General features: G+C 46.7%; 2 protein-coding genes across 3 annotated transcripts in view; both read right to left on the minus strand.

The window, feature by feature from the left end:
• Window positions 1-300: 300 nt before the first annotated feature.
• Krt72 (keratin 72, type II) lies at window positions 301-9,143 on the minus strand. Of its 2 annotated transcripts, XM_013032460.1 has the most exons (9): window positions 8,691-9,143; window positions 6,931-7,145; window positions 5,481-5,541; window positions 5,048-5,143; window positions 3,910-4,074; window positions 2,969-3,094; window positions 2,008-2,228; window positions 1,127-1,161; window positions 301-491 (listed from the first exon to the last, which is right to left on the minus strand). In XM_013032460.1, the coding sequence occupies exons 1-9, from the start codon at window positions 9,141-9,143 to the stop codon at window positions 301-303; spliced, it is 1,563 nt and encodes a 520-aa protein (XP_012887914.1). The 2 variants fall into 2 exon arrangements, with proteins under 2 accessions (XP_012887914.1, XP_012887915.1); XM_013032461.1 differs by lacking the exon at window positions 2,969-3,094.
• Window positions 9,144-15,921: 6,778 nt separating this feature from the next.
• Krt73 (keratin 73, type II) overlaps window positions 15,922-22,616 on the minus strand; it is an 11,435-nt gene continuing 4,740 nt past the window's right edge. Inside the window, exons 5-9 of the mRNA XM_013032455.1 lie at window positions 21,776-21,940; window positions 19,580-19,705; window positions 19,023-19,243; window positions 17,140-17,174; window positions 15,922-16,178 (exon numbers count right to left, since the gene is read on the minus strand). Of these exons, the coding sequence (XP_012887909.1) occupies window positions 15,922-16,178; window positions 17,140-17,174; window positions 19,023-19,243; window positions 19,580-19,705; window positions 21,776-21,940 (804 nt within the window). The remainder of the gene's footprint in view (window positions 16,179-17,139; window positions 17,175-19,022; window positions 19,244-19,579; window positions 19,706-21,775; window positions 21,941-22,616) is intronic.

The following is a 22,616-nucleotide window of genomic DNA, read 5'->3' on the forward strand; positions in this document are numbered from 1 at the left end:
CCCCCCCCCTTAACAGTAAGAGCCTGAGAAAGAACCAGGGCAGAGGAAAACATCTGGGCATGTGCTCTATCTCTAAGTTTGGGCCAATTACCCCATGAAAAGTAGCCAGGAGGAAGATCACTAAGAAAGCCCATGACATGCATCAGAGCATCACCCCACCAAGGACAACATAGCAAGGAGGTAGGATTGGGATTGTGGTGATGAAGAAACCACTTTCCATCTTGGAAAGAGGTGCCAGGGAGGAGAGCAGAGAGGTGGTTGGATCCTCAGCCTCCCACTCGCAGAGCCACGGCTGCCCTGTCATCTGGAGGCCTTTTTGGTTGCACAGCTGCTGCCCGAGGTTTTAGTAAGCGAATCCTTGTGCTCACTGCCACAGCTGCCTTTGGTCTTGACCTCCAGCCCCATAGGTCTGTAGCTGTAACTGTTAGAGGCACCAAATCCCACGCTGAAGCCAGCCCCTGCTGGCCCGGCATTGGTGCTGCTGATGACAGCTGGGAGGAAGGGGGGACAAAAGTATACATGTGGCTTCAGATGTAATTCTGATGTCTTCATATAAGTCTGATGATATCAGAATGGCTTCATGTTTCATGTACTTGGCCCTATATTTCTACCTTTCCCTAGTAGTGTATGTCCAATCTGACAATATCAGATTTTAGGCTCACAGCAGACAGGAACTCTTTTAGAGTTCCCCCCTTGGTGTAGGACAAATGAAAATAGGCACTTCATAAAGGAAGCATCTATGTTGTTGATGCAATAGGGGCTGATGGGAATATCCCTGCTTTTCATTACACAGCTCCTCCCCAGTGCTCTCTCCAAGGCATAAGCCCAGAGATGATTGTTACAACTACTTCTTTTTCATCAGTGGTCTTTCAGTCTCCCCTAAAATCCCCCCTCCTGCAAGCTAAGCCTGTCATCTTGTTCTGGCTTCATTCTTATAACAGATCATTGGGTTATATACATCATTAAGTCCTTCTGTACTTTATATTGTTGTATTTCCATTCAATGCCCCCTGACAATTACTAAAGCTAGATCCCTCTTTCTGGCTTTAAGTTTTTCCCAAATCCTTCAACTAGAGTGACTTCCACTAAGGAGACTGAGGTGAGAACTAAGATGCTCAAGTACTCACAGATGCTCACAGAATTCGGGTACTCTCCAGACATCCTGCAGATGGGGAAGAAAACAGGCATTACCTTCACAAACAAGCTGAATCCAGGACTAAGTCTTTCCTCTTAGAATGTGTCCCCAACCCCATCCAGACTCCTTCCTTTCCAGATTCCAGCAGAACCTCTCAAGAAATGGAGAACAGAGGTGAAAACTTGGGCTGCTATAAAGACTCATTCTCCATCAGATGCTTTGGATTATTTATTTGTTGTGTGGAATAGTTAATAGCTCAATCCCATGCTAAATATTCCAATAGTCTGTGTGTGTGTGTGTGTGTGTGTGTGTGTGTGCGCGCGCGCGCGTGCACGTGCTCACCAGTACTGAGGCTTGAACTCAGGACCAATGTGCTCTCCCTGAGCTCTTTCATTCAAAGCTAGTGCTCTACCACTTGAGTCAAACCTACTGGCTTTTTGCTGGTTAGTTGGAGGTAAGAGTTTCATGGACTTTTCTGCCTGGGCTGTCTTTGAACCACAATCCTCAGATCTCAGCCTCCTGGGTAGTTAGTATTACAGGTGTGATCTACCAGCACCCAGAACTAATGGCCTTAGACAAATAAGAAGAATGAGCCTACAACCCTTACCAAGCCCTAGGCTTTCCCAGAGTGAATTTGAACTTGGAGTGATTCTTGGTGGCCTTCTTGCCTCTCCTTCACCCATGTAGGGTCTGGAAATGCTTGTGTTCTCAAACCCTGACAATGCTAATAATCCTTCTCCCACAGCTTCTTAGTGATTGTTACAATTTGGTCCTTCTTGTCTATGACTTTATAGAGTATGTTCTGCACAGAACCAGACTATTTGCCTTAGAGCTTCTATTTAAAGCAGAAAACAAAACAAAACTGCCCTTCACCTGCTCTCTTCACCCTCCAGCAGCTTCCTGTAGGTGGCAATCTCCATGTCCAGCGCCAGCTTGACGTTCAAGAGCTCCTGGTGCTCACACAACATCCGGGCCAGATCCTCCTTGCTCTGCTGCAGTCCGCCCTCCAGCTCGTCCAGCTTGGCCCGGGCATCTTTGAGTGCACAGTCACCCCGCTGCTCTGCGTCAGCGATGGCTGTTTCCAAGTTGGAGCACTGAGGGATAAAGAGATTCAGCACTTTGGGTCTGGGATCCCTCTCTGACAAGTTTCCTGACTGTGTGATCCTGATGGACAGAAAGTACTCAGAGATTTGCTGACTTCCAAACTACACGTGCTCCAGAAAGGGGATCTGCATACCATGGGCAAGGCCACACACCAGAGCAGGGCCCTGAGCCATCTAAGATAGGAGGTCTCCCCTGTTCTCTTCTAAAATCAACAAGAAACACTCATGTGAAACCTGCGGCTCCTTTACCTCCCGCATGGGGGTCTAAACCAATCACACCGTCTGGCAAAGAAGGCATCCATAATCTACCTAATTCTGCCTGATGGTGTTCTCTGCTTCAGGTCACTGTGGTTGCATTGCGGATCTTCTACAGATAGACGACTGTCCTCCCTGAATGTATAACATACACACACACACACACACACACACACACCTCCATCCACTGCCTCTGCCAGCTCCTTCACCTGGACACCTTCTCCCCAGTGTAATCCCACCTCATACACAGAAGCTTCTTCCAGGTCCTCACTTGCCTCCAGCTCCCCTGGCCTCCAACAGCATGCGCTGTGCTATGTGAAATGCCCTACCCTCATCCCAATGCATTCTGATCTTCTCCACCAGATGAGTTACTGGCATTTGCCTGAGTATAGGATTGTTCTACACTTCTGCATATTCTGTCTTGTCCCACTCGGTGCTCAATCAATGCCATACAGGATTCACTGCAGGAAACCCACCTGCTTCTTCACATTGCCTATCTCCAAGTGGATCCTCTGGATCAGCCGGTTGAGCTCTGAGATCTCAGCCTTGGTGAGTTTGAGGTCATCCCCATGCTGGCCTGCTGTAAGCTGCAGCTCCTGGATCTGAGGTTGGATAACAAAAGAAGAGCACAGTGAAGAACTCACCCAGTTGCTTGGCATCAGTGGCTCAAGCTTATAACCCTAGCTACTAAGGAGATTGAGATATGAGGATCAAGATTTGAAGCCAGCCTAGCAAGAAAGTCAGTGAGGCTGGTAGTGGACCTGTGGTTCATGTAGTATGGTGCCAGCCTTGAGCAAAAAAGCTAAGAGGCAGGGTCCAGGCCCTGGTTGCACACACACACACACACACACACACACACACACACACACACACACACACACTTCACTTATTTGAGAGCGGTTATTATGGGGCAAGTGACCACATGTGTGTTTAAATTATTGAAGTGATATATGTACCAGCAAAGGAGGGAGGTAGAGGGAAAGGGGGGAGGGGAAACCTGTTCTAGTTCAGTAGGATCCTTTGATCCTTTGCTTTTCCAGTGTGAGAACTTTGTTGCAACTGCAACTGTCTATCCAACTTTTGTCAAAGTTGGAAACAAGAAAGAAAGCAGACCTATTTGGATTCCCCATGACTGTGTCAGAGCTTTATCAAGGTTAAGGCTGACAGAGACTCGGCTGCCAGCAAAGACCATTTTAGGTAAGGGTTAAATGTCATTTATATTCCTAAAAAGTCCAAACCTGCCACAATCTCCCTGGATCACAGGATTACATTTTATGGTGCCCAACTCCAAAACACAGGAGATCTCCCACTGAGCTCAAATGCACATGCATACACACATGAGCACACGCACACACACGGCACACACATGCATGCATGAAGAGAGTGTCCCAGCAGTGGTGATTGGGCTTAGGCTCACCTTGTCCTGGTATAGGTTCTCTGTCTCAGCCTTGCTCTTCACAGCCATGTCCTCATACTGGGCTCGAACATCATTGATAATGCTGTCCAGATCCAGCTGTCTGTTATTGTCCATTGACAGAATGACAGAGGTGTCACTGATGTGGGACTGCATCTGAGCAATCTCCTGCAGAAGAGTTGGAGGAAGAGAGCCGGTTAGGAAATTCCCATGACAGGACCACTTCTCCTGATCCTCTCTGGACACAATCCTCACTGCTCCTGTCTGCCTTTCCTCAATGTTCCAACTCAGCACCAGAGGCTGCCAGGTGTAAGAATGACTACCTTGAGTTTCATCCCCAAGCAGTGGATTCCTCTTTTATTTTGCACTCAGGACCCTTCTACCCATCTTCATGTTTTTTTTCTCAAAAAACAGAAATATCACCTTCATCTACAGCATCACATCTTAACTCTTCTTGTGGCACTTAGAGGTCTCAAAGAAGTCACCTCCACCATTTTGATGTGTGTGCCAGCTCTGGGGCTTGAATTCAGGACCTGGGCCCTGTCTCTGAGCTTTTGTACTCAAGGCTAGTGCTGTACTACTTGAGCCACAGCGTCATTTCTGGCTTTTTTTAAATAGTTAATTAGAGATGAGAGTCTCATGGACTTCCTGGGCCGGCTTTGAACTGTTCCTAGATCTCAGCCTCCTGAGTAGCTAGGATGACAGGCGTGAGCCACTGGTGCCAGGTACCCACCACTTTTTCTTTCCCTGTGCTCTACTTCCTTCCAGAGCCTTCAAGCTTTCAGACATTACAGCCTTCTAAATGCTCACTTGTTCTTCCTTCTCCATCAGGCTAGAATACCATGCCTTTCCTAGCACCAGCTGGGCTTGCTATGTTTCCCTCTGCATACTGAATCTCCTGCCAGACCATGAATTCCTGGAGGTCAGGAATCATTCCCCTCCATTTATGATCTCCTCAAAGCCTAGCTCATAGGCCAAAGCCTAGCTCATAGGCCCTCAGTAGAGCTTCAGTGGATATCAGCTATACCAATAGAAAGGCTTCTTTACCCTCCACCCTTGATCCACACAACCATCCAGGCCACAGGCCAGAAGCCACCTGCAAGAGGAACAGCCACACAAGAAAAGCTGGAGTGGTCCTTACCCCTTCATAGAGACACTTGAAGAATTTGATATCATCTGTCAGAGATTCTACTTTGGCCTGAAGCTCAACCTTGTTCATGTAGGCAGCATCTACATCCTGGAACACACAGGTGATAATCAAGGTGCTGTCTGCCCTGCCCTGCCCTCCCTGCCACAGGGAGCCAAGGATTTCTAGCTCTCTCTAACCCCTCACCCCTGGATGTTGGTCCGACTCAAGAGGAAACCAACTCATGGGGGTGCAAAGGCCATGTTGGAAGTGCAGTCCAATGGCTAGATGCTAGACTGGCAGATTTGGGGAAGCTGTGTGCATCCCAGTGAAGGGAGGGAGGATCCAGTAAGTGACCAAGAGGCTGCCTTTCCTCATCCTACAAAGTCATTGTGACTGGTGGTCAGGATCCATGGGTTTCTCCCAGCCCTGCCTGAACTCTTCGTACCTTCTTCAGCACCACGAACTCATTCTCAGCAGCAGTGCGTCGGTTAATCTCCACCTCGTACCTGTGGACAGAGAGAAGAACAGCAGTGGCATTGGGACCATTCAGTCCCACAGATACTCACTGAGCAGTGTCAGCCTCCATACCAGCAGCTGCCAGGGGAAGGTCATCTACCACCACCACCTGCGGTCAGGGTGCAGCCTTCCTCTAGGGGATGTGGGAAAGGGCGGCTTCAAAGGAGTCCATTCTGGGGCTCTCTGCACATTCACTCACCCACTGACAGACCCTCACAGACTCATTTTCTCTCCAAACCCTCTTGGATCTCCACTTAGGCTCTGTTTTCCATCTTGATTCCACTTGCACTAGTCACACTGTACTCATTTCCACTCTGAGATTATTCTTTAAAACTGTGCCCATAATCTGTGTTCCCTCTGAGATCAAGGACCTTCACCCCTTCCCATGAGGTTTCCCTGCAGGGCTCAGAAGAGAATAGATAGCTAGGTTGCATGTGGATCAAGACAAAGAACTCAGCACTAGCTCTTCCTCCTGCAACTGTAAAAGTCGCCTATACCTAAGACAAGTTTCAAAACATCAAGGTCACTGAATCTGTATTTATTATCATCTCACCTATATCTATCACTCTCACGTCTATATTTATTATTCTCTCAGTGACTCAACTCACGGGGATATCCGATCTGTTCTTTCAAATACACTCCTAATGTGTGTGTGTGTGTGTGTGTGTGTGTGTGTGTGTGTATACGCACGCACGTCCGCGCACATGTGCTGCAGCTTGGATTCAAAGCCTGAGAGTTATCCCTTAGCTATTTTGCTCAAGGCTGGCACTCTATCACTTGAGCCACAGCTCCATTTCTGACTTTGTAATGGGTAATTGGAAATAGAGGTGTCAAGGACTTTCCTGCCTGGATTGACTTCGAAATGTGATCCTCAAATCTCCGCCTTCTAAGTAGTAGGATTATGTAAGTAAGCCACTTATATAAGTAAGTAAGGCTGGCTTCATTATCCTTTTGAAAGATGGAATTTGTAAGCACAGACTCACTTTGACACAAAGTAAGTTTTTAAAATTCATTTTTTGTTACTTTTCACATTTGTTCTAAAATTAGTGAGTGTTTCACATACTGGGGCTTCCACAGAAAGCTCCACTTAAAAGGAACTCCCAAACCACTTGGGTTGTCCCTCTGGTTTTAAGCTCATTATTTGCCCTCATTCTTTATTTCCAATGCTAGAACTTGGACCCACATCCTTAGGCAGTTCAGAGCACCATTCTGGGTAAAATGAGGTGGGTTTGTCTTTCTAAGCCTCATTCTACTTACATGTCTCTCCCTCGCCTGTGGCACAGGAAATAGCAATCAGTCATCTCAGCAGAGGGCACAGGCAACAATGCTGGCTCCAAGGTAAACCACATCTCCAGCAGCTTTCTCTGCCTCCCACTCACCTCTTCTTGTAGTCTTCCACCACGTCCCTCATGCTCCTCAGCTCCGAGTCCAGCCTCACCCGGTCCCCGGACAGCACTTCCAGCTGCTTCCGCAGGCTGCTGATGTAGCCCTCATGAATGGATTCCAGATTCTTCCTGCAGTTGTTCAGGTCCAGCTGCTGCAGCAGCTCCCACTTGGTCTCCAGCACCTGGTTCTGCTGCTCCAGGAAGCGTACCTGACACCCAAAGCCCAGCTACTGTTGAGTCTCCATGGAAATTGTCACTCAAGAGTGGGACAGAGCTACACACAGGTGACTTACATGTGAAATCTTACCCACTTGGGAGGCTGAGATCTAAGTGTCACAGTGTAAAGCAAAACAGACAAATTCAAGAGACTCATCTCTAATAAATCAGCAAAAAGCCAGAAGGTGGAGGTATGACTCCAATGGTAGAGTGTCAGTCATCAATACAAAAGCCAAATGAGAGAGCATGAAGACCTGAGTTCATGCCCAAGTATGCAATGGAGCAAGCCGCACACATATTTATGTTTACTACAGCACTACTCACAAGAGCCACACTATGGAATCATCCAATAACTGAAGGTAAGGATAAATGTGATATACATACAGTATGGAATTTTATTCAGCCATAAGGAAGAATGAAACAATACTATTGGAAGGAAAATGGATGGAGATAATTATGTTAAAGTAAATTAAGCCATTCACTTTCATATGCACAATCTGGAGAGAGAAGAGGACTCACAGTAGGAGGTCCCTGTCTTCCAGAACTGTGGCTGTGTCTCCCATTCAGCCTCTCCTACCAAGCCTCCTCCTTCACCCTCCTTAGCACGCACACACAACCCACATTGACTGCTGTCAACTTGGGCTCATTTCTTAGCCTTCCATGGCCTTAGCTGCCTCATCCGCAAGGCAGAGTAATAGGAGAATTGGAGGTTGTGTCTTGAGAAGTTCATCACTGGGACCAGATGCTGAGCAACATCTCCAACAGTGTTAGCTACTGTGTTTATTATGTGTCCTTCTCACCTGTCATAGTGGAGACAAAGACGCCCATTCTTTGTTTCTTCCCACTCACCTGAGCCAGAGATACCTTCCTCGTTACCCTCCTTTCTGAGTACACTCTCCCCAACATACATTCGCCTTGACATGTCTTTCCTCTGAATGAGCCCTCCAAGAGAACCATGGAAGGGGTGATACAGATCTAGATGCCTTGCACTTATAAACGATGTGTTGAATTGAAAAATAAACAGCCCTTTAACCCTGACCCTTCAATGTTCTGGCTTTGTTCTCCCTCTTCCTGTGGAAAGTTGTCTGTCTTACATACCCTTCCTCTTCCTACCTTTCAGTCGCTTCAACATTCGCAAAGTCCTGGAATATTCCATGGTTTATGTCCTTCTAGTGACCCTATCCTAAGTGTGTGTCTCCATCGACTTATGTGATAGCCGGAGCCCTCAAAGGACCAGTTCCACAGGTCTTCTACCTCTGGTTTACCAGTTCCCTTTCCAAGGTCTTCTCCCCACAAGGAATAGAGAGGTTCCCCTTCCTTGGGAATGTGTGCACTAGTCTAAGCATGAATCCGTTGGTCCTGATTACTGCGCATTAGGCCAAGATTCATTACTGTGCCTGTTTTGCAGATGAGTAAGGAAAGGCTCAGAAAAGTATTCACTCGCACCTATTCCCACTAGCCCATCAGTGGCAGAGTGGGCGCAATGGGCACTGGGAGCAGGGGCAGAGGCAGGGATAGGAAGATGCGCCAGGACCCACCTTGTCAATGAATGAAGCAAACTTGTTGTTCAACGCCTTGATCTGCTCGCGCTCCTGAGTGCGCACCTTCTGGATCTCCGGGTCCAGCTCCACATTAAGGGGGGCCAGGAGGCTCTTGTTGACAAAGACCTGAGGGATGCCCCCCGGGGGACACACAGACGGACATGTCGGCCCCAATCCAGCACTGCCAAAGACGGTGCCCACGAAGCCCCCAGGACGGCCACCACTCGTGCCCCCCTGGCCTGGCGCAAAGCCACCCGCCCGAGCAGCACTGAGCGCCAGACGCCGGCCGCCCCCCATGTTGAAGAGGCTCCGGCTGCCAAATGTGGCTGCGCCCTTGACCCCGGCCCTGAAGGACGAGCGACTGCTGCTGAACCGGCCCGAGATGACTGCCGAGCAGCCACTGAAGCCCAGGCGCTCCCCGCTGGAGTAGACGGACAGCTGGCGACTCATGGCTGGCGAGGTCCGAGGGGCGTCTGGGCTGTCTGGGCTGCCTGGGCTGCTGGGCCGTGCGCAGAGCGCGGAGCGGGCAGGGCGGGCACTCAAGGGCGCTCAGATACACTCCTGGACCAGCTGGCCCCTTAAATAGTTCAGTGCGGGCTAGCAAGCTGGAGTCAGCCTAATTTGTACCTTGGGAATACCTTTTATGTCACTTTGGACCTCTTGGGTTCTTCATTTAGGAAATTACCATCTACCCTCCAAGATTTTTGTCTCTTAGACTTGAACTCTCCATGAATTGCCAATAAAATGGCCCAGAACCTTGCATTTCCTTTGCTTACCTCCTGTATTATAATAATTTGGCTACCCTATCTCCACGTGCTTCCCTCCAATTACTGGATTCATCACTGCTGAGATCTTCCAGTGGGTCTGGCCTGAGGGGGAGGAACAGAGCAGATGTCCAGGCTGTTTCTGCTGGGTGACTGCTATGTGGATGAAGGTAGATTGACCCTCTCCACCCCCGCTGCCCTAGGGCGGCTGTGCAGCAGACTGGTGCTTAGGAAGATCTCCTTGCTGGGCTCTGAGTTATTCCCCTGGGGTCCCTTCTAGGGTAGTCATATGGTCCCTTGGGGGCAATTGAGTGACAGCTTCCAGTGAGCCAATCACTAGGTGTAATGACAGCTAAGTTGTTTATTCACATTGTACAATGTGGTGGAGACATCCGTGAGTCCAGAGATGGTGCCAGACACTGATGCCTAGATAGAGAAAATTGGGGTGTCCCTGGTGAGGAAGGGAGGGCTCTCTGTGCTGTTCAAGGAGGGGTCTGGGGGCCGCAGACCCTTCAGGAACCTACAGGTTATCTTCATCATACAGAATATTCTCATGATTTCGCAAGGTTTTCCTGTGCCCCGTTGTTCACACACACACACACACACACACACACACACACACACACACACACAGAGTTTTGTTGTTTCTTTGTTTTTAGACATGATTTTCACTTACTCAAGACCAGCTAGGAAAATTCATTGATAACACACATTTATTAAGTGCATATATGTGCAACAGCAGGTTTCAGACATGCCATAGTGCATTTCTTCCTACTGAAGCCAGGAGCCATATAGTCCTCATATTGGTTAGGCTAAGAAAGAGTGTATTAATTCTAGCCACTGAGAAGATTTAAACAAAAAAAATGATTTAAATAGGAAGAGAATCTTTCCATAGCATTGGCTTACAATGGAAGTCATTGAATCTTACCTGGAAACTTTTAAAGAATTTGAGACCCCTGTTCCTCTGGAATCGAGGTTTTTCTGCCTAGGAATAGGAGACAGATAAAATGGCATATTCTTATCTTCCCCAGAGGGCTCCCCTGACTGTATGAATCAGACGTAGGTCCACACCACCATCACATTTATTATAGATGGGAAGGAGACAGTCGTGACACATGGAGGCTCCAGAGGCATCATCCCATGTGTGGGGATGTGGGCAGATCAAAGGTGGCTGAGGTCTGGGAGGGCAGGTTCTCATGGCACTCACCTCTAGCAGTGGCTTCCTGTGTCACCTCAGGCTCTGGTGACCATGTAGCAACCTTAAGTTTGGTCGACTATGCTAGAAATATTGCCTTTGGAAATAAGAGGGCTTTACTACAAAAGATGGATGAAACTAATTGGGATTGAAACTGGCAAATGTGCTGGTTAAACTGGGTCTCTTTTATCCCCAGGAAGCTGCTATTTGGAAAGTAATATGTATCATGGGAGAAAAAAAAAACTTGAGAGAATGGATTTTGTGCTGAGTTAAAACAAAAAGAATGTTAGGCAAATGCCTTATTGTTTCTAGATTCATTAATATGCTTAGTGCTGGAGGATTTTACAGCAAGTGAAAAATCTTTATATGAAAAATTTTACTCTGTAAGACAGAATAATGGTAGACATGTGTCATTTATACATTTGTTCCTACCCACAGAATGCCTAGCACTACGAATGTCAACTATGGCCAGGCACTAATGGCATATGCCTGTAATGCTAATGCTAGCTACTCCAGAGGCTGAGATCTGGGGATTTCAATTCAAGGCCAGCCTGAGCAGAAAAGTCTGTGAGACCCTTATTTCCAATGAAGCAGTAAAAAGCCAGAAATGAGTATATGGCTCAAATAGTAGAGTATCAGCCTTAATGAAAAAGCCAAAGGAGATCATGAAGCCCTGAGTTCAAGCCCCAATACCAATACACACACACACACACACACACACACACACACACACCTCACAAAACCTGTTCACCATCATCCTAACCTCAATGATGTCCATTCACTAGTAATAACAAATGTTTCAGTCTGCTGGATGTTTACAATGAGAACACTGTGCGTGGAGGGAGGGACCCACGGGACATTTCTATACTTGCCACTCCAACTTTACTGTGAACCTTGAAGTTTTCTTGAAAAAGTCGATTTAGCCAGGTGCCAGTGACTCACACCTGTAATCATATCTACTTAAGAGGCTGAGATCTGAGGATAGTGGGTCAAAACCAGCCCCAGCAGGAAAGCCCATGAGACTTTTATTTCCAATTCATCACCACAAAAAGCCATAAGTGAAGCTGTGACTCAAGTGGTAGAGCACTCCCTTTGAGTACATACGCTCAGGGACAGTGCCTAAAAGTCAATCTAGTGAATACATGAATAAGTGATGAATGTATAGTCCTAAACTATGTCAACAACAATGAAAGATACATGGTACTTTTCGAGGAGTAATAGAAAATGTCTTTTCCACAACAGTGACTAAGAGATTGATTGATGGGGTTTGGTCTACTATTTAGTATTTCTGATTTTTTTAATATGAGTTTAATTTTTTTAATAAAGGAACTTACTTTATTTTGGGGGGGCAGGTTTTGGGAGGGTCCGATCATGGGGCCTGAACTCTGGGCCGGGGCACTGTCCCTCAGCTCTTCAGCTCAAGGCTAGCTAGTGCTCTACCACTTGAGCCACAGAGCTGCTTCCGGCTTTTTTCTTTTTGCTTATGTGGTACTGAGGAATCGAACCCAGGGCCTCAGGCATGAAAGGTAAGAGTTCTACCACTGAGCCACCTTCTCAGCCCTAAGGAACTTACTTTAAATAAAACCAGAAAGCAAAGAAAATGAAAGCTAATTCTAATACCAAATTTTCTAATACAGGATTCTTTTTTATTAACAGTAATTTTGGTTTTATTTTTTCTGGTTCTGGTGCTTGAACGCAGGGACTGGATGCTGTTCCTGAGCTTTTTTTGCTCAAGCTTAGTGCTTGAGTTACAGATCTACTTGTGGATTGGGGGGCAATTAACTAGGGAAAGGAGTCTTATGAGCTTTCCTGCCCAGGTGGGCTTCAAACCATGATTATCAGATCTCAGCCTCCTGAGTAGCTAGGATTACAGGTGTGAGCCACCCGCACCCAGTTTGTTAATGGTATCTTAAAAACACTCTCTTAACTACAGCTCTATCTCGTTAGCCAAAAATCTTAGAAGAACAAAAGTTTTAAGAAACATCCTTTACAAAACCCTGAGCAAAATTCACCGTTTCTTGGACATAAATTCCTCAAATGGAAGCAGACTTACAACATCTCATAAAAACACCAAGGAGACCTAAAATATCACATGCAGCCCAATTGCTATGGCCAGGGTTACACTGTCAGAATCCAAAGGAGTCTGAATGGACTCTAGAGAATACACGTAGCATCTTCCCAGCACTGGCCAAAGGTGGAAGCTCTCTCAGCCTTGGACTAGCATTAGCGTGCACACAGGAAGCTTGTGCCAAAGTCTGCTGAGCGTGTGTCAAATATCCATATATTTCCTCCTGTCACAGCCTTCATTGGAAACATGTGACTTGTGTTGGCCATTGACATGTGAGTGGAGTTGGAGCAATTAACCTCCAAAGTGCACTGCCATCTTCCTTCCCCCTGCCTCGGTGATGCTGGAGGCCACATGTTGCATGTAACAGGACCACACAACAGAAGTCTTCCCAGGATGTCCATTAGGGAAGGCCATGAGAATAGCTTCCTTAACCTGCCCTGGATTTGGGAATTCAAAATTACTTTCTGTTGTGTGCAGGTACTCAGATTTCATAGTTTGCCCATTGAGCCTGTCGGGCTGAATTGTCAGAATCCAAGCATAGGAGTTGGATGGCAGAAATACCTCCTATCTGCCAATGCTCTTAATGAAGTTTACATACGTCATCAGAAATGCACTTTCTGATCTCTATCGAATCTTCTCTGCTCCTCTTTTCTCCTAAGCTTCTTGAAAGAACAGTCTACATCTCATAAGACTAAAAACAACTATGTATGGGTACGTACTAAGTGCTTGGCATTAAATCATTCTCAAACATTATTTCATTAAATTCCATTCTCATGGCAACTTTATGGGATAACAGCTGTTATGAACCACTTCTACTGACAAGGAAACCAAGGCCTATAAAACAGAAGCATCCTAAGTCATACAGTCAGGGACAGACAGTCGTCCTGGTTCCAGGTCTCGTGACAAAGTGGTTAATTCTTCCTTACACTCCTCAGGATAAAATCTCAGCTCTTCACTGACAAGAACAGGCCTCTCTGATCCTTTTCTGCTGCTGCCTCTTCATATAGGGGCCTTTGATTCCCTCCAGGGCTGCTGAGCTCCTCCAGTTTCATTCTTCATATTCCAGCAACAATAACCAATTTATATTCTTGTGTCAATACTGGGACTTGAACTCTCTGGGTCTTTGGCTCTCGTTTGGGTTTTCCAAAAAGCTCCAGGCATTCTACCACTTGAGCCATATACCTACTTCTGGCTTTTTAACACTAGTTAATTGGCAATAAGAGTCTCATAGACTTTCCTGCCCTGAAGGCTAGCTTCAACCCAAAATCCTCGGTTCTAAGCCTCCTGAGTAGCTCAGATTACAAACATGAGCCACCAGTACCAGGATAACAATAACTAATTTTTGCCATGCAAGTACTCTGGCTCCAAAACCCATGTTTTCCTTTTGTACCCCTATGAGCTCCCTCCTGGTCTCTGAAACCTCTACACATGTTACCTCAGCTGACAGTCTGCCCAGCCCTCCATGAGGTTCCTTTACTCTCCCCTGGACTACCCCTGGATCTTCCTTGGTTTTTATCTCACTCATATTGCATTATCTTTTTCTTTTTTTGGTCGGTCAAGGGGCTTGTACTCTGGGTGTGGGCGCTGTCCCTCAGCCCTTCAGCTCTACCACTTGAGTCACAGCACAGTTTTCTGTGGTTTTATTAGAGTTAAGAGTCTCATGAACTTTCCTGCCTTGGCTGGCTTGGAACCACGATCCTCAGATCTCAGCCTCTTGAGTAGCTAGGATTACAGGTGTGAGCCATTGGTGCCCAGCTTGCATTATCTTTGTTTATGACCTATCTCCCTGAGGAATAGAGATCATTTTCTCCATTCCTGTATACCCAGTGTTATAGATCAGGTCATTACTTACTTGGATCAGGTTATTAGTTAAGGTGAAACCTATGTTTTCTTTCTTTCTTTTCTTTCTTTCTTTCTCTTTCTTTCTTTCTTTCTTCCTTTCTTCCTTTCCTCCTTTCTTTCTTCCTTCATTTTGTGTTGGTACTGGGGCTTGAACTCAGGGCCTTGCACTCTCCCTTGGGTTTTTCACTCAAGGATAGTACTCTACCATTGAGCCATATTTTCACTTCTGGCTTTTTGCTGGTTAATTGGAGATAAGAGCCTCCTGAACTTTTCAGCCTGGGTTGGATTTGGACTGTGATGCTAGGATCTCAGCCTCCTGAGTAACTAGGATCACAGGCATGAGCCACCAGTACTTTAACATTTTGGGGCCTTTTTTTAGGTAACAGGGAAAGTATTAACTCCTAGCCATCCTAGAATTGGCTTTCTGCTGCCTCCTGACAAATCTTAAATCTTGCCACTAGATAAGTGCTGGCTCCTTCTTCCTACTGATAACCTGGGTGTTCTTAAAGATTTCATATCCACTGGACCATGGTTGTGAGAAATGCATGACTTAGAAGGAGCATTTGCTAGGGAGTCAGGGAAGATGAACCCTAGGTGTCAGGATCCTCCATCCAATGCAAGATCAAGATATATTGGAACTCTGGGGCAGTGGGACCTTAGATGTCCCAATGTCCCATTTAATGACCACTGTACATGCAGAAGAGACATGGCCTGAGATGAGGATTTCCTTAGGAGAGAGAGAGAGGCAACCTGACTCTGTATGAGTTTTATAAGTTTATTGATGGGACACAGAAACAGGAAGGTGAGGCCAAAACAAGGCCTACAGCTCAGAGATGGAGAGTACAATCCCCATGACTGGTTGGCCCAGCCTAGAGAGGTACGACCAGCCCTGTGATGGACGGTGATCCTGCCAGACATATTCTGCAATCAGGTGCTTGGTCTGAGTTGGTGCTGGCCTAAGAGAACACAATTCTTACAGGGTTATTCATCAATGCATCTGAAGCCTTGTATACCCAAGGAGCACCCAGCCAGGGTGTGAAGGGTAGCAGCAGGATTGATTGGGCTCATCTTAGAGCAAACCTTCCCCTGCAAGAGGACATGCAGTCAGAGAAAGGCCCGGCTCCTCACCAGGAAGGGGAGGTTGGGTTAAGAGGTCTCTGTATTCGTGATAGAAGAGTGGCAAGATGACTCCACTCCTAGAATCCTGGATTGTAATTAAGGAAGACTAAGATGAGAGGCCAAAGAGGAGGAAGCAATATTGGAGCCAATGAAAGGAAGGACAGGATGGCAAATGGGACAAATGAAGTTCCTAGAGAAGAAATCCAGGCAGAGTAGATGCAGGAGAATGAGGCTGTCACTCTATCTTGTGGCTTTCTTGGTAGGTGAGCCCAGGACCAAGTTCTTCCCTGGAGCATCCTTGAATTCGCTTGCACTTCCAAGCCTAGTCTTGGGCTCCCCACGGGAGCTGCAGTTCCCAGTGCCAGTGACACAGCCCCCAGAGAGCATGCTATAGCCCCCACCAACAGAGCTGGACCGGTAGCCATAGGTGCCAGTACCATTGAACCCAAAGCTGGTTCCTGCCCCTGCTGTCCCAGCTGTGGAGCTGCTGATGACTGCTGTGAAGAAGGGAAAGGGGAGGAATCAGTGTGTCTCTCAAGTTAAGGGAGGCCCCAAGTTCCCTCCAACCTTGACCCCAACTAGTTCAAATATCTCCCTCCTAAGAAAACTCTTCCACTGACCGTGAACTTGGGTTTAATGATGTATATTCAATTCCCAAGCCATTCAAACTCCAGGACAAACAGTCAGATGCCACATGGTTCCCTGCTCATTCTTTTTTTCCCCTCTACTTCTGGAGCTTGACCTCTGGGACCCAGCACTGTGCCTTAGCTTTTTCACTCAAGGCTTGCACTCTACCACTTGAGCCACAGATCCACTTCCAGCCTTTTACTGGTTAATTGAAGGCAAAAGTCTCATAGATATTTCTTCCCCAGGCTGGCATCAAATGGTGATCCTGAGATCTCAGCCTCCTAAGTAGCTAGGATTACAGGCATAAGCTACCAGTGCCTGGCCCCTTGCTTGTCCTTGAAGTGAACAAGAGTAGCAGGGACTTTTTTTCAAAGGACAGAGATAGCCAATAAGCCAAGTTCTGGCACTTAACCTTAGAATACATTGCTAAGTTGCTTCTTTAAGTGAACTTCCTAATGGCTTAAATTAAGGAATCAGGACTGGACCCTAGCTTAGGAGGAGACAGGGCTGAACAGGACAGGGGCAGATTACAACTGATTTGCACAGTGTCTTCCTTTCCATAAGTCTCCACTGCGGGAGGGGGCAGCTGGTTCTCTGGACTCACTGTTTCCTCCAGGAGGAAAGCTGAGGTAGGCAGGGCAGGAAATGTGCTGTACTACCCTGTAGCTGGGAGCTGGCTCTGCTAGGAAAGAAGCAATTCCAAATGGCAGTTGGAGGTGGGACAGAGAACAGAGCTCAGGCTGTGCCACGGTGGTCCTGATAATTAACATTAATTCACTTCATGTTTGTTGATTGCCTAAACATATTCCCCTACAGATGTGAAATACTCACAAATGCTCACAGAGTTGGTATATTCTCCAGACATCCTGCACACAGAGAGAAAACAGAGAAGATCCTCATTACATGAATCCCAGACTTCATCTGCCATATCTACATAGGCCTTGAGGACCTGGGCGCCAGAAATATTAACTCTCCCCACTCTCTTCTTCCCTCACCCATTTTCCACTTCAGAGATGTGAGGACTGGGGTTATACCGTAGGGGAGGAACATACAAAGCAACAAAAACAACATGGTATCTTATAAATACGTTAGAAACAATAGCAAGAAAGAAAAAACCACTTGCGTCCCAATCTTGGGGTTCATTTCACTTAATTTCATCTTATCTGGTCATATATGAATAGCTTTTGACCTTTTCTACTTGTCCCAGACATATACTAGTTATTGCAAATAAGGGAAACCATGAGACCTATGATTCTTTGGGCCTGGCTTACTTCACTTAATATAATTTTTCCAAGTCTTTCCATTTCCTAACAAATGGGGCGATGTCATTCTTCTAATGGAGGCATAGAATTCCATTGTTTATATATGTACCACGTTTTGTTTTCACTGTATTTGATGTCAGTATAATTTGGGAGGGGAAGGGATAAAACAAAATGTTTAAATAGGGATACAGGTGGACCTATTGTAACAATGAGATGTATAAGACACTATGTTGAAAAATGAACTTTATAATTTAGGAAGGATCAAGTGGGAGTGTAGTTGTGGAGGTGGGAGGGAAAGGATGGTAGGAGAAAAACACTGGAGGAGGCAACAATGCTTGATAAGAAATGTACTCATTACCTTGTTCATATAACATTAACCCCTCTGTACAGTATTTTCACAATAAAAAAGTATCAATTTTTTTTAAAAAAGAGATGTAGGACTGGGGAACCTGGGGGTCCCTACACCAACACCATTCCAATGGATTTCTCATGAGCCCATTGCTTTACTGCTGAGAGGCTACTGCTTGAATAAATAGATGAATGGAAATATTAGGATCAGAGTTGCTACTAAGGAGCTAGCTCAACAGCTTTCTGAAATTCTCCACTCTGTGCTGTGGGTTTTGTGTGTTCAGTCCTTGTGTGCTAGCCTTCCAACTATTGCCACAAGCACCTTACATTGTCCAAGATTTAGTATTTTGGAGACTGCGTATGGCTCAAGTAATAGAGTCCCTGCCTAGCAAGCATGCAGCTCTGAGTCCAAAGCCTAGTATGACAATAATAACAATAATAATAAGTTATAAAAATAAATTATAAATTATATATAATGATAGTTATATATCATATATCCTATATAACATATAAAATATTACATTTGATATACTATATATGGGTATTTTGAACTAATCTGACCTTTTATAAGCTAAGTATATTTTTCTTACAAGGAAGTTGTGAAGAAGAGTAAATGAAGGGGTGGCATTGTCTAAAAAGAATTGTATTCGTTACCTGACTTATGAAAATGGCAACCCCTCTATACAACACCTTAATAATAACAATAAAATTATATTTTAAACTTGTATATCATCGTGGATAAGTAGGAAAGCTAACATACTTAACGAAGTAAGGGGAAGAGGTAGCACTACAAAAAATGAAAATGAAATAATTTAATCTGGGGAGGAACTGCTATTACAGTCTTCTGAGAGACTCTGGGCTTGGGATCCCACTGTCTCTTTATTAATGGGAGACATTTGCAAGTTGCCTGCTGCTTGCTGAGACTCCCTCTGCGCTCTAAAGGACGTTGCTGTCACATTACCTGACTGGATGCTGTTCCAGGCTATGTATGTGGGCAAACTGAAAAGCATCCTCAGCCCTCCCAGCTGTCTGCACCATGCATGCTGGGAAACTGAGGCAAAGGGGAAGATGACAATGGCTCCCTCAGCCCCTCCACCCACTCGCCTGCACTCCTCGCCCTCCAGCAGCTTGCGGTAGGTGGCGATCTCGATGTCCAGGGCCAGCTTCACACTCATGAGCTCCTGGTGCTCACGCAGCATTCGGGCCAGTTCCTCCTTGCTCTGCTGGAGGCGGTTTTCCAGCTCATCCAGCTTGGCCCGGGCATCTTTGAGGGCACAGTCACCCCGCTGCTCCGCATCCGCGATGGCTGTCTCCAGGTTGGAGCACTGTGGAGCAGGGAGGGTTCATCATCCCCTGGGCTCTCCAGTGCCTGGACCTCGCTTGCTCCATGTACACTAGATGACTGGACCCTCCTCCCTCCTGCCTTACTTTCTAAAGCAGAAACCCAGCCACATGTGGGACAAGGGAAACTCCTGGGAGGCATATCATTCTGAACCCTGTGGCTTTTTTAAAAGACCCTATAATCAAATCCTACTACAAGTGAGAGTAAAAGACAGGTGAAAGGGGTTCTGAGATGAGGAACAAAGAGAGGGAGCTGGCACAGAGGGTTGCTGAGCAGCCCACCCCTCCCTTAGGAGAGATACGGGAACAACGTCCCTCACCTGTTTCTTCACGCTCTCAATCTCCGAGCGCAGCCTCTGGATGAGCCGACTCAGCTCCGAGATCTCATTCCTAGTGTGTTTGAGGTCATCCCCATGCCGGCCAGCTGCCAGCTGCAGCTCCTGGAACTGGGGTGGGAGGTGGGGGAGAGAGAAGGGGGCGGAGCCAAAGCAGAGAGTGACTTAGAGCTAGGTGAACCCGGCCTGGCACAGACACCATGCCTGGAGAGCTTGGCAGAGGTCAGAAGCAGTCCCCATCCTCACTAAGCTATCAGAAGCCTCCATTTCAAACCACTTGTCACTGAAGTTATTTGCGTTAAGCTTAACCATCTCCTCAGTTTGATTTGTCCAAAAGAACTATTAGAGGTCCTGTACTCTCCACACTGAATCTTTATTAATACCCATCTGCAGGGGCAGCCCTCCTTTCCCTGTAGTTCTTCAAGGTCAAGGTCAAACTCCTACCGAATCCTTTCTCATTGCCCCTGCCCATCATCTATCTGGCTCCCAGCTTCACCAAATATGTCCCACTCATATCTCTTGAGTGTGCAAAAGCCTCCTCCTCTACCTGGACGCCTCTTCCCTCTCCCTTTTCTCTAGCTAGCTCCCACTCTGTCATGGCATAGCCACTTCCTCAGGCCTTTTCTGATCTCATGCTTGGAAGCAATTCAGTTTCTGATACCCTGGATACACCAGTCCATAACGCAATGAGACCACACTGTATCATGATGTCACCCTTCTGTACTTTCCCCATCACACTCAGAATGAATGGGTGTCTGATCTTTTCTTTTATTTCAGAATTCCCAGGATCTGGCATAGTGCCTTGTTGGTGCTCAATATGTCTAATGAATGAACAAGTAAATGAGGGAATGAGCAAGTGAACAGAAAAGGGAGTCAATTAGCTGTCCATTTGTATGTTCTCCTTGCTAGCTTAAGTGGATCCTAGGCTATAGGCCTGGGCTGGGCTGGGGGTTGGGAGGGCTTGGCCCAGAGGCATATTTTGTATGGTGGGAGCCAGTACAACTAGCCATGAATCTTGGGTCGTTTACTACTTTTGGATTCTTCCTGCCTTTGATGTTGCCATTGAATAAGCCACAGAGAGAACATGGCTTAATGGGAACACACAATAAGAATGACCTTCAGTAAGCAGGAGATAGATAATATGCTGCCCTGTCCCCTGACACTAGGTCCTAATCTCCTGCCTAAACACCATGGAGTTAGCAGTCAGTCCCCTAAGACTTAGATCCAGCTCCATCACTAAAGGCCCTTGGCTGTTTCTTTAAATGGAAAATTATGAAAAATGGAAGCTTTCATATGTAGTTAGACATTTTGCTTAGTGAATACCCACCCCTCACTAGAGAAGCAGAGGTCCATACAGATAACCCCAAATAGCCAGTGGCCCATGAGTCATGTCTATGCAGACCTTTCTTCTGGAAAGATTGTGGGGGTGACCACCTGGGGCTAGGCCACATGTTCATTCCCAGTCCTAGCTCATGACAATAATGAACAAGGGTCTGGAGTCCATCCCTCAAGTCTATATTGTCTCCTAGTCCCTGAGACCTCTCTCCTCTCCCCAAAGGCCAAACTTCCCCATCCCAGCTTGACAAGGAGAAGTGGAGGAAGAGATAAAGTCTCCCAGGAGTGATTTCCCTAGGGAAAGAGCCTGATAAGAGCAAGGAACAATTAAAAAGTTTCCATCTTGATCTAAGAAACCAAATTACCTGAAGAGTCACCTCCTACCCACACCCATTAGAGGATCTAAGATCTAAGGGACTTGAACACCCTCTTTGTCCTTGGGGTTAGACTTGAGTGAAAAGATAGGAATTCCCTGATATCAAAGCACACTGAGCAGAGCCCTAATTTATTCTACTGAATGAGACAGATGAGGTGCTAACTATTCATATTTCCCCTCCCTCAAACTCAGTCTCTAGGAAATCAGTACTTACCTACTCCCCTTGATCCAGGTCCCAACTCTGGACTCTGTTTACACCACATTCATTTGCACCCAGCATTGTGTACCCTCCAATGTCCACCACAGAAGGACTAAGGTCAAAGCTGTGTCTTCCTCTTTCGAGCTTCCCTTAGTGCCCAGGACAGTGCTGGGTTCCCAACAAACTGTGGGCCACGGTGGGTCACAACAGACTAAACAAATATGGGACCATAGTCCCTGCCCACATGACTAAGGCAGCTGTGCAGCCTCACCTTGGTCTGGTACAGCGTCTCTGCCTCAGCCTTGCTCTTCAGGGCAATGTCCTCATACTGGGTACGGACCTCGGTGATGATGCTGTCCAGGTCCAGGTTCCGGTTATTGTCCATGGACAGGATGACGGATGTGTCACTGATGTGGGACTGCATCTGAGCAATCTCCTACAAGAGACAAGGTAGCATGAGGGAAGTGCCAAGGTGATAGCCCAACCCATCAGCATGACCCCACACCATCCTAAGCATGTGCCATGAGAGCTGAATCCCCAAAGGCTAGCTGAGCCTGTGAGCCCAAGCTTCAAATCCACATCGACACACCAAGAATAAAACAGTCCATGTCTGTCACCTGAGACAGGGCCAGAATGGAGAAGGTAGAGGGAAAGCACCTGGCTTGTACTGCCCAAAGGACTCTCAGGACACAAAAGCCCATGTATGCTTGGTTAGAGATGAAGGCTTGAAGCCAGATATTCCTAAAAGAGCTTTAAAAAAAAAAAGCCAAGTGCTGGTGGCTCACACCTGTAATCCTAGCTACTCAGGAGGCTGACATCTCAGAATCATGGTTCAAAACCAGCCGAAGCAAGAAAGTCCATGAGAGTCTTACCTCCAATTACCCAACAAAAAGGCAAAAGTGGAGCTGTGGCTTGAGTGGTAGAGAGAGAGGGGGGAGGGAGGGAGAGAGGGAGAGAGGGAAGGAGGGAGGATGGAAGGGAGGAAGGAAGGAAAGAAGGAAGGAAGGAAAAAGGGGGGACAGAGGAGAGGAAGGGAGGAAGGAAAGAAGGAAGGAAGGGAAAGAAGGAAGAAAGAAAGAAAGAAAGAAAGAAAGAAAGAAAGAAAGAAAGAA

Source organism: Dipodomys ordii, unplaced genomic scaffold, assembly GCF_000151885.1.
Source record: "Dipodomys ordii isolate 6190 unplaced genomic scaffold, Dord_2.0 Scaffold155, whole genome shotgun sequence".
NCBI lineage: Eukaryota > Metazoa > Chordata > Mammalia > Rodentia > Heteromyidae > Dipodomys > Dipodomys ordii.

Excerpts from the sequence above, each read along its gene's own strand:
- Krt72 (XM_013032460.1), bottom strand. The coding sequence starts at position 9,143 with ATGAGTCGCCAGCTGTCCGTCTACTCCAGCGGGGAGCGCCTGGGCTTC. Across the intron at positions 7,146-8,690 it reads TTGCTTCATTCATTGACAAG|GTACGCTTCCTGGAGCAGCA; the intron begins GTGGGTCCTGGC and ends TTTGGGTGTCAG. Across the intron at positions 4,075-5,047 it reads TCAAGTGTCTCTATGAAGGG|GAGATTGCTCAGATGCAGTC; the intron begins GTAAGGACCACT and ends ACTCTTCTGCAG.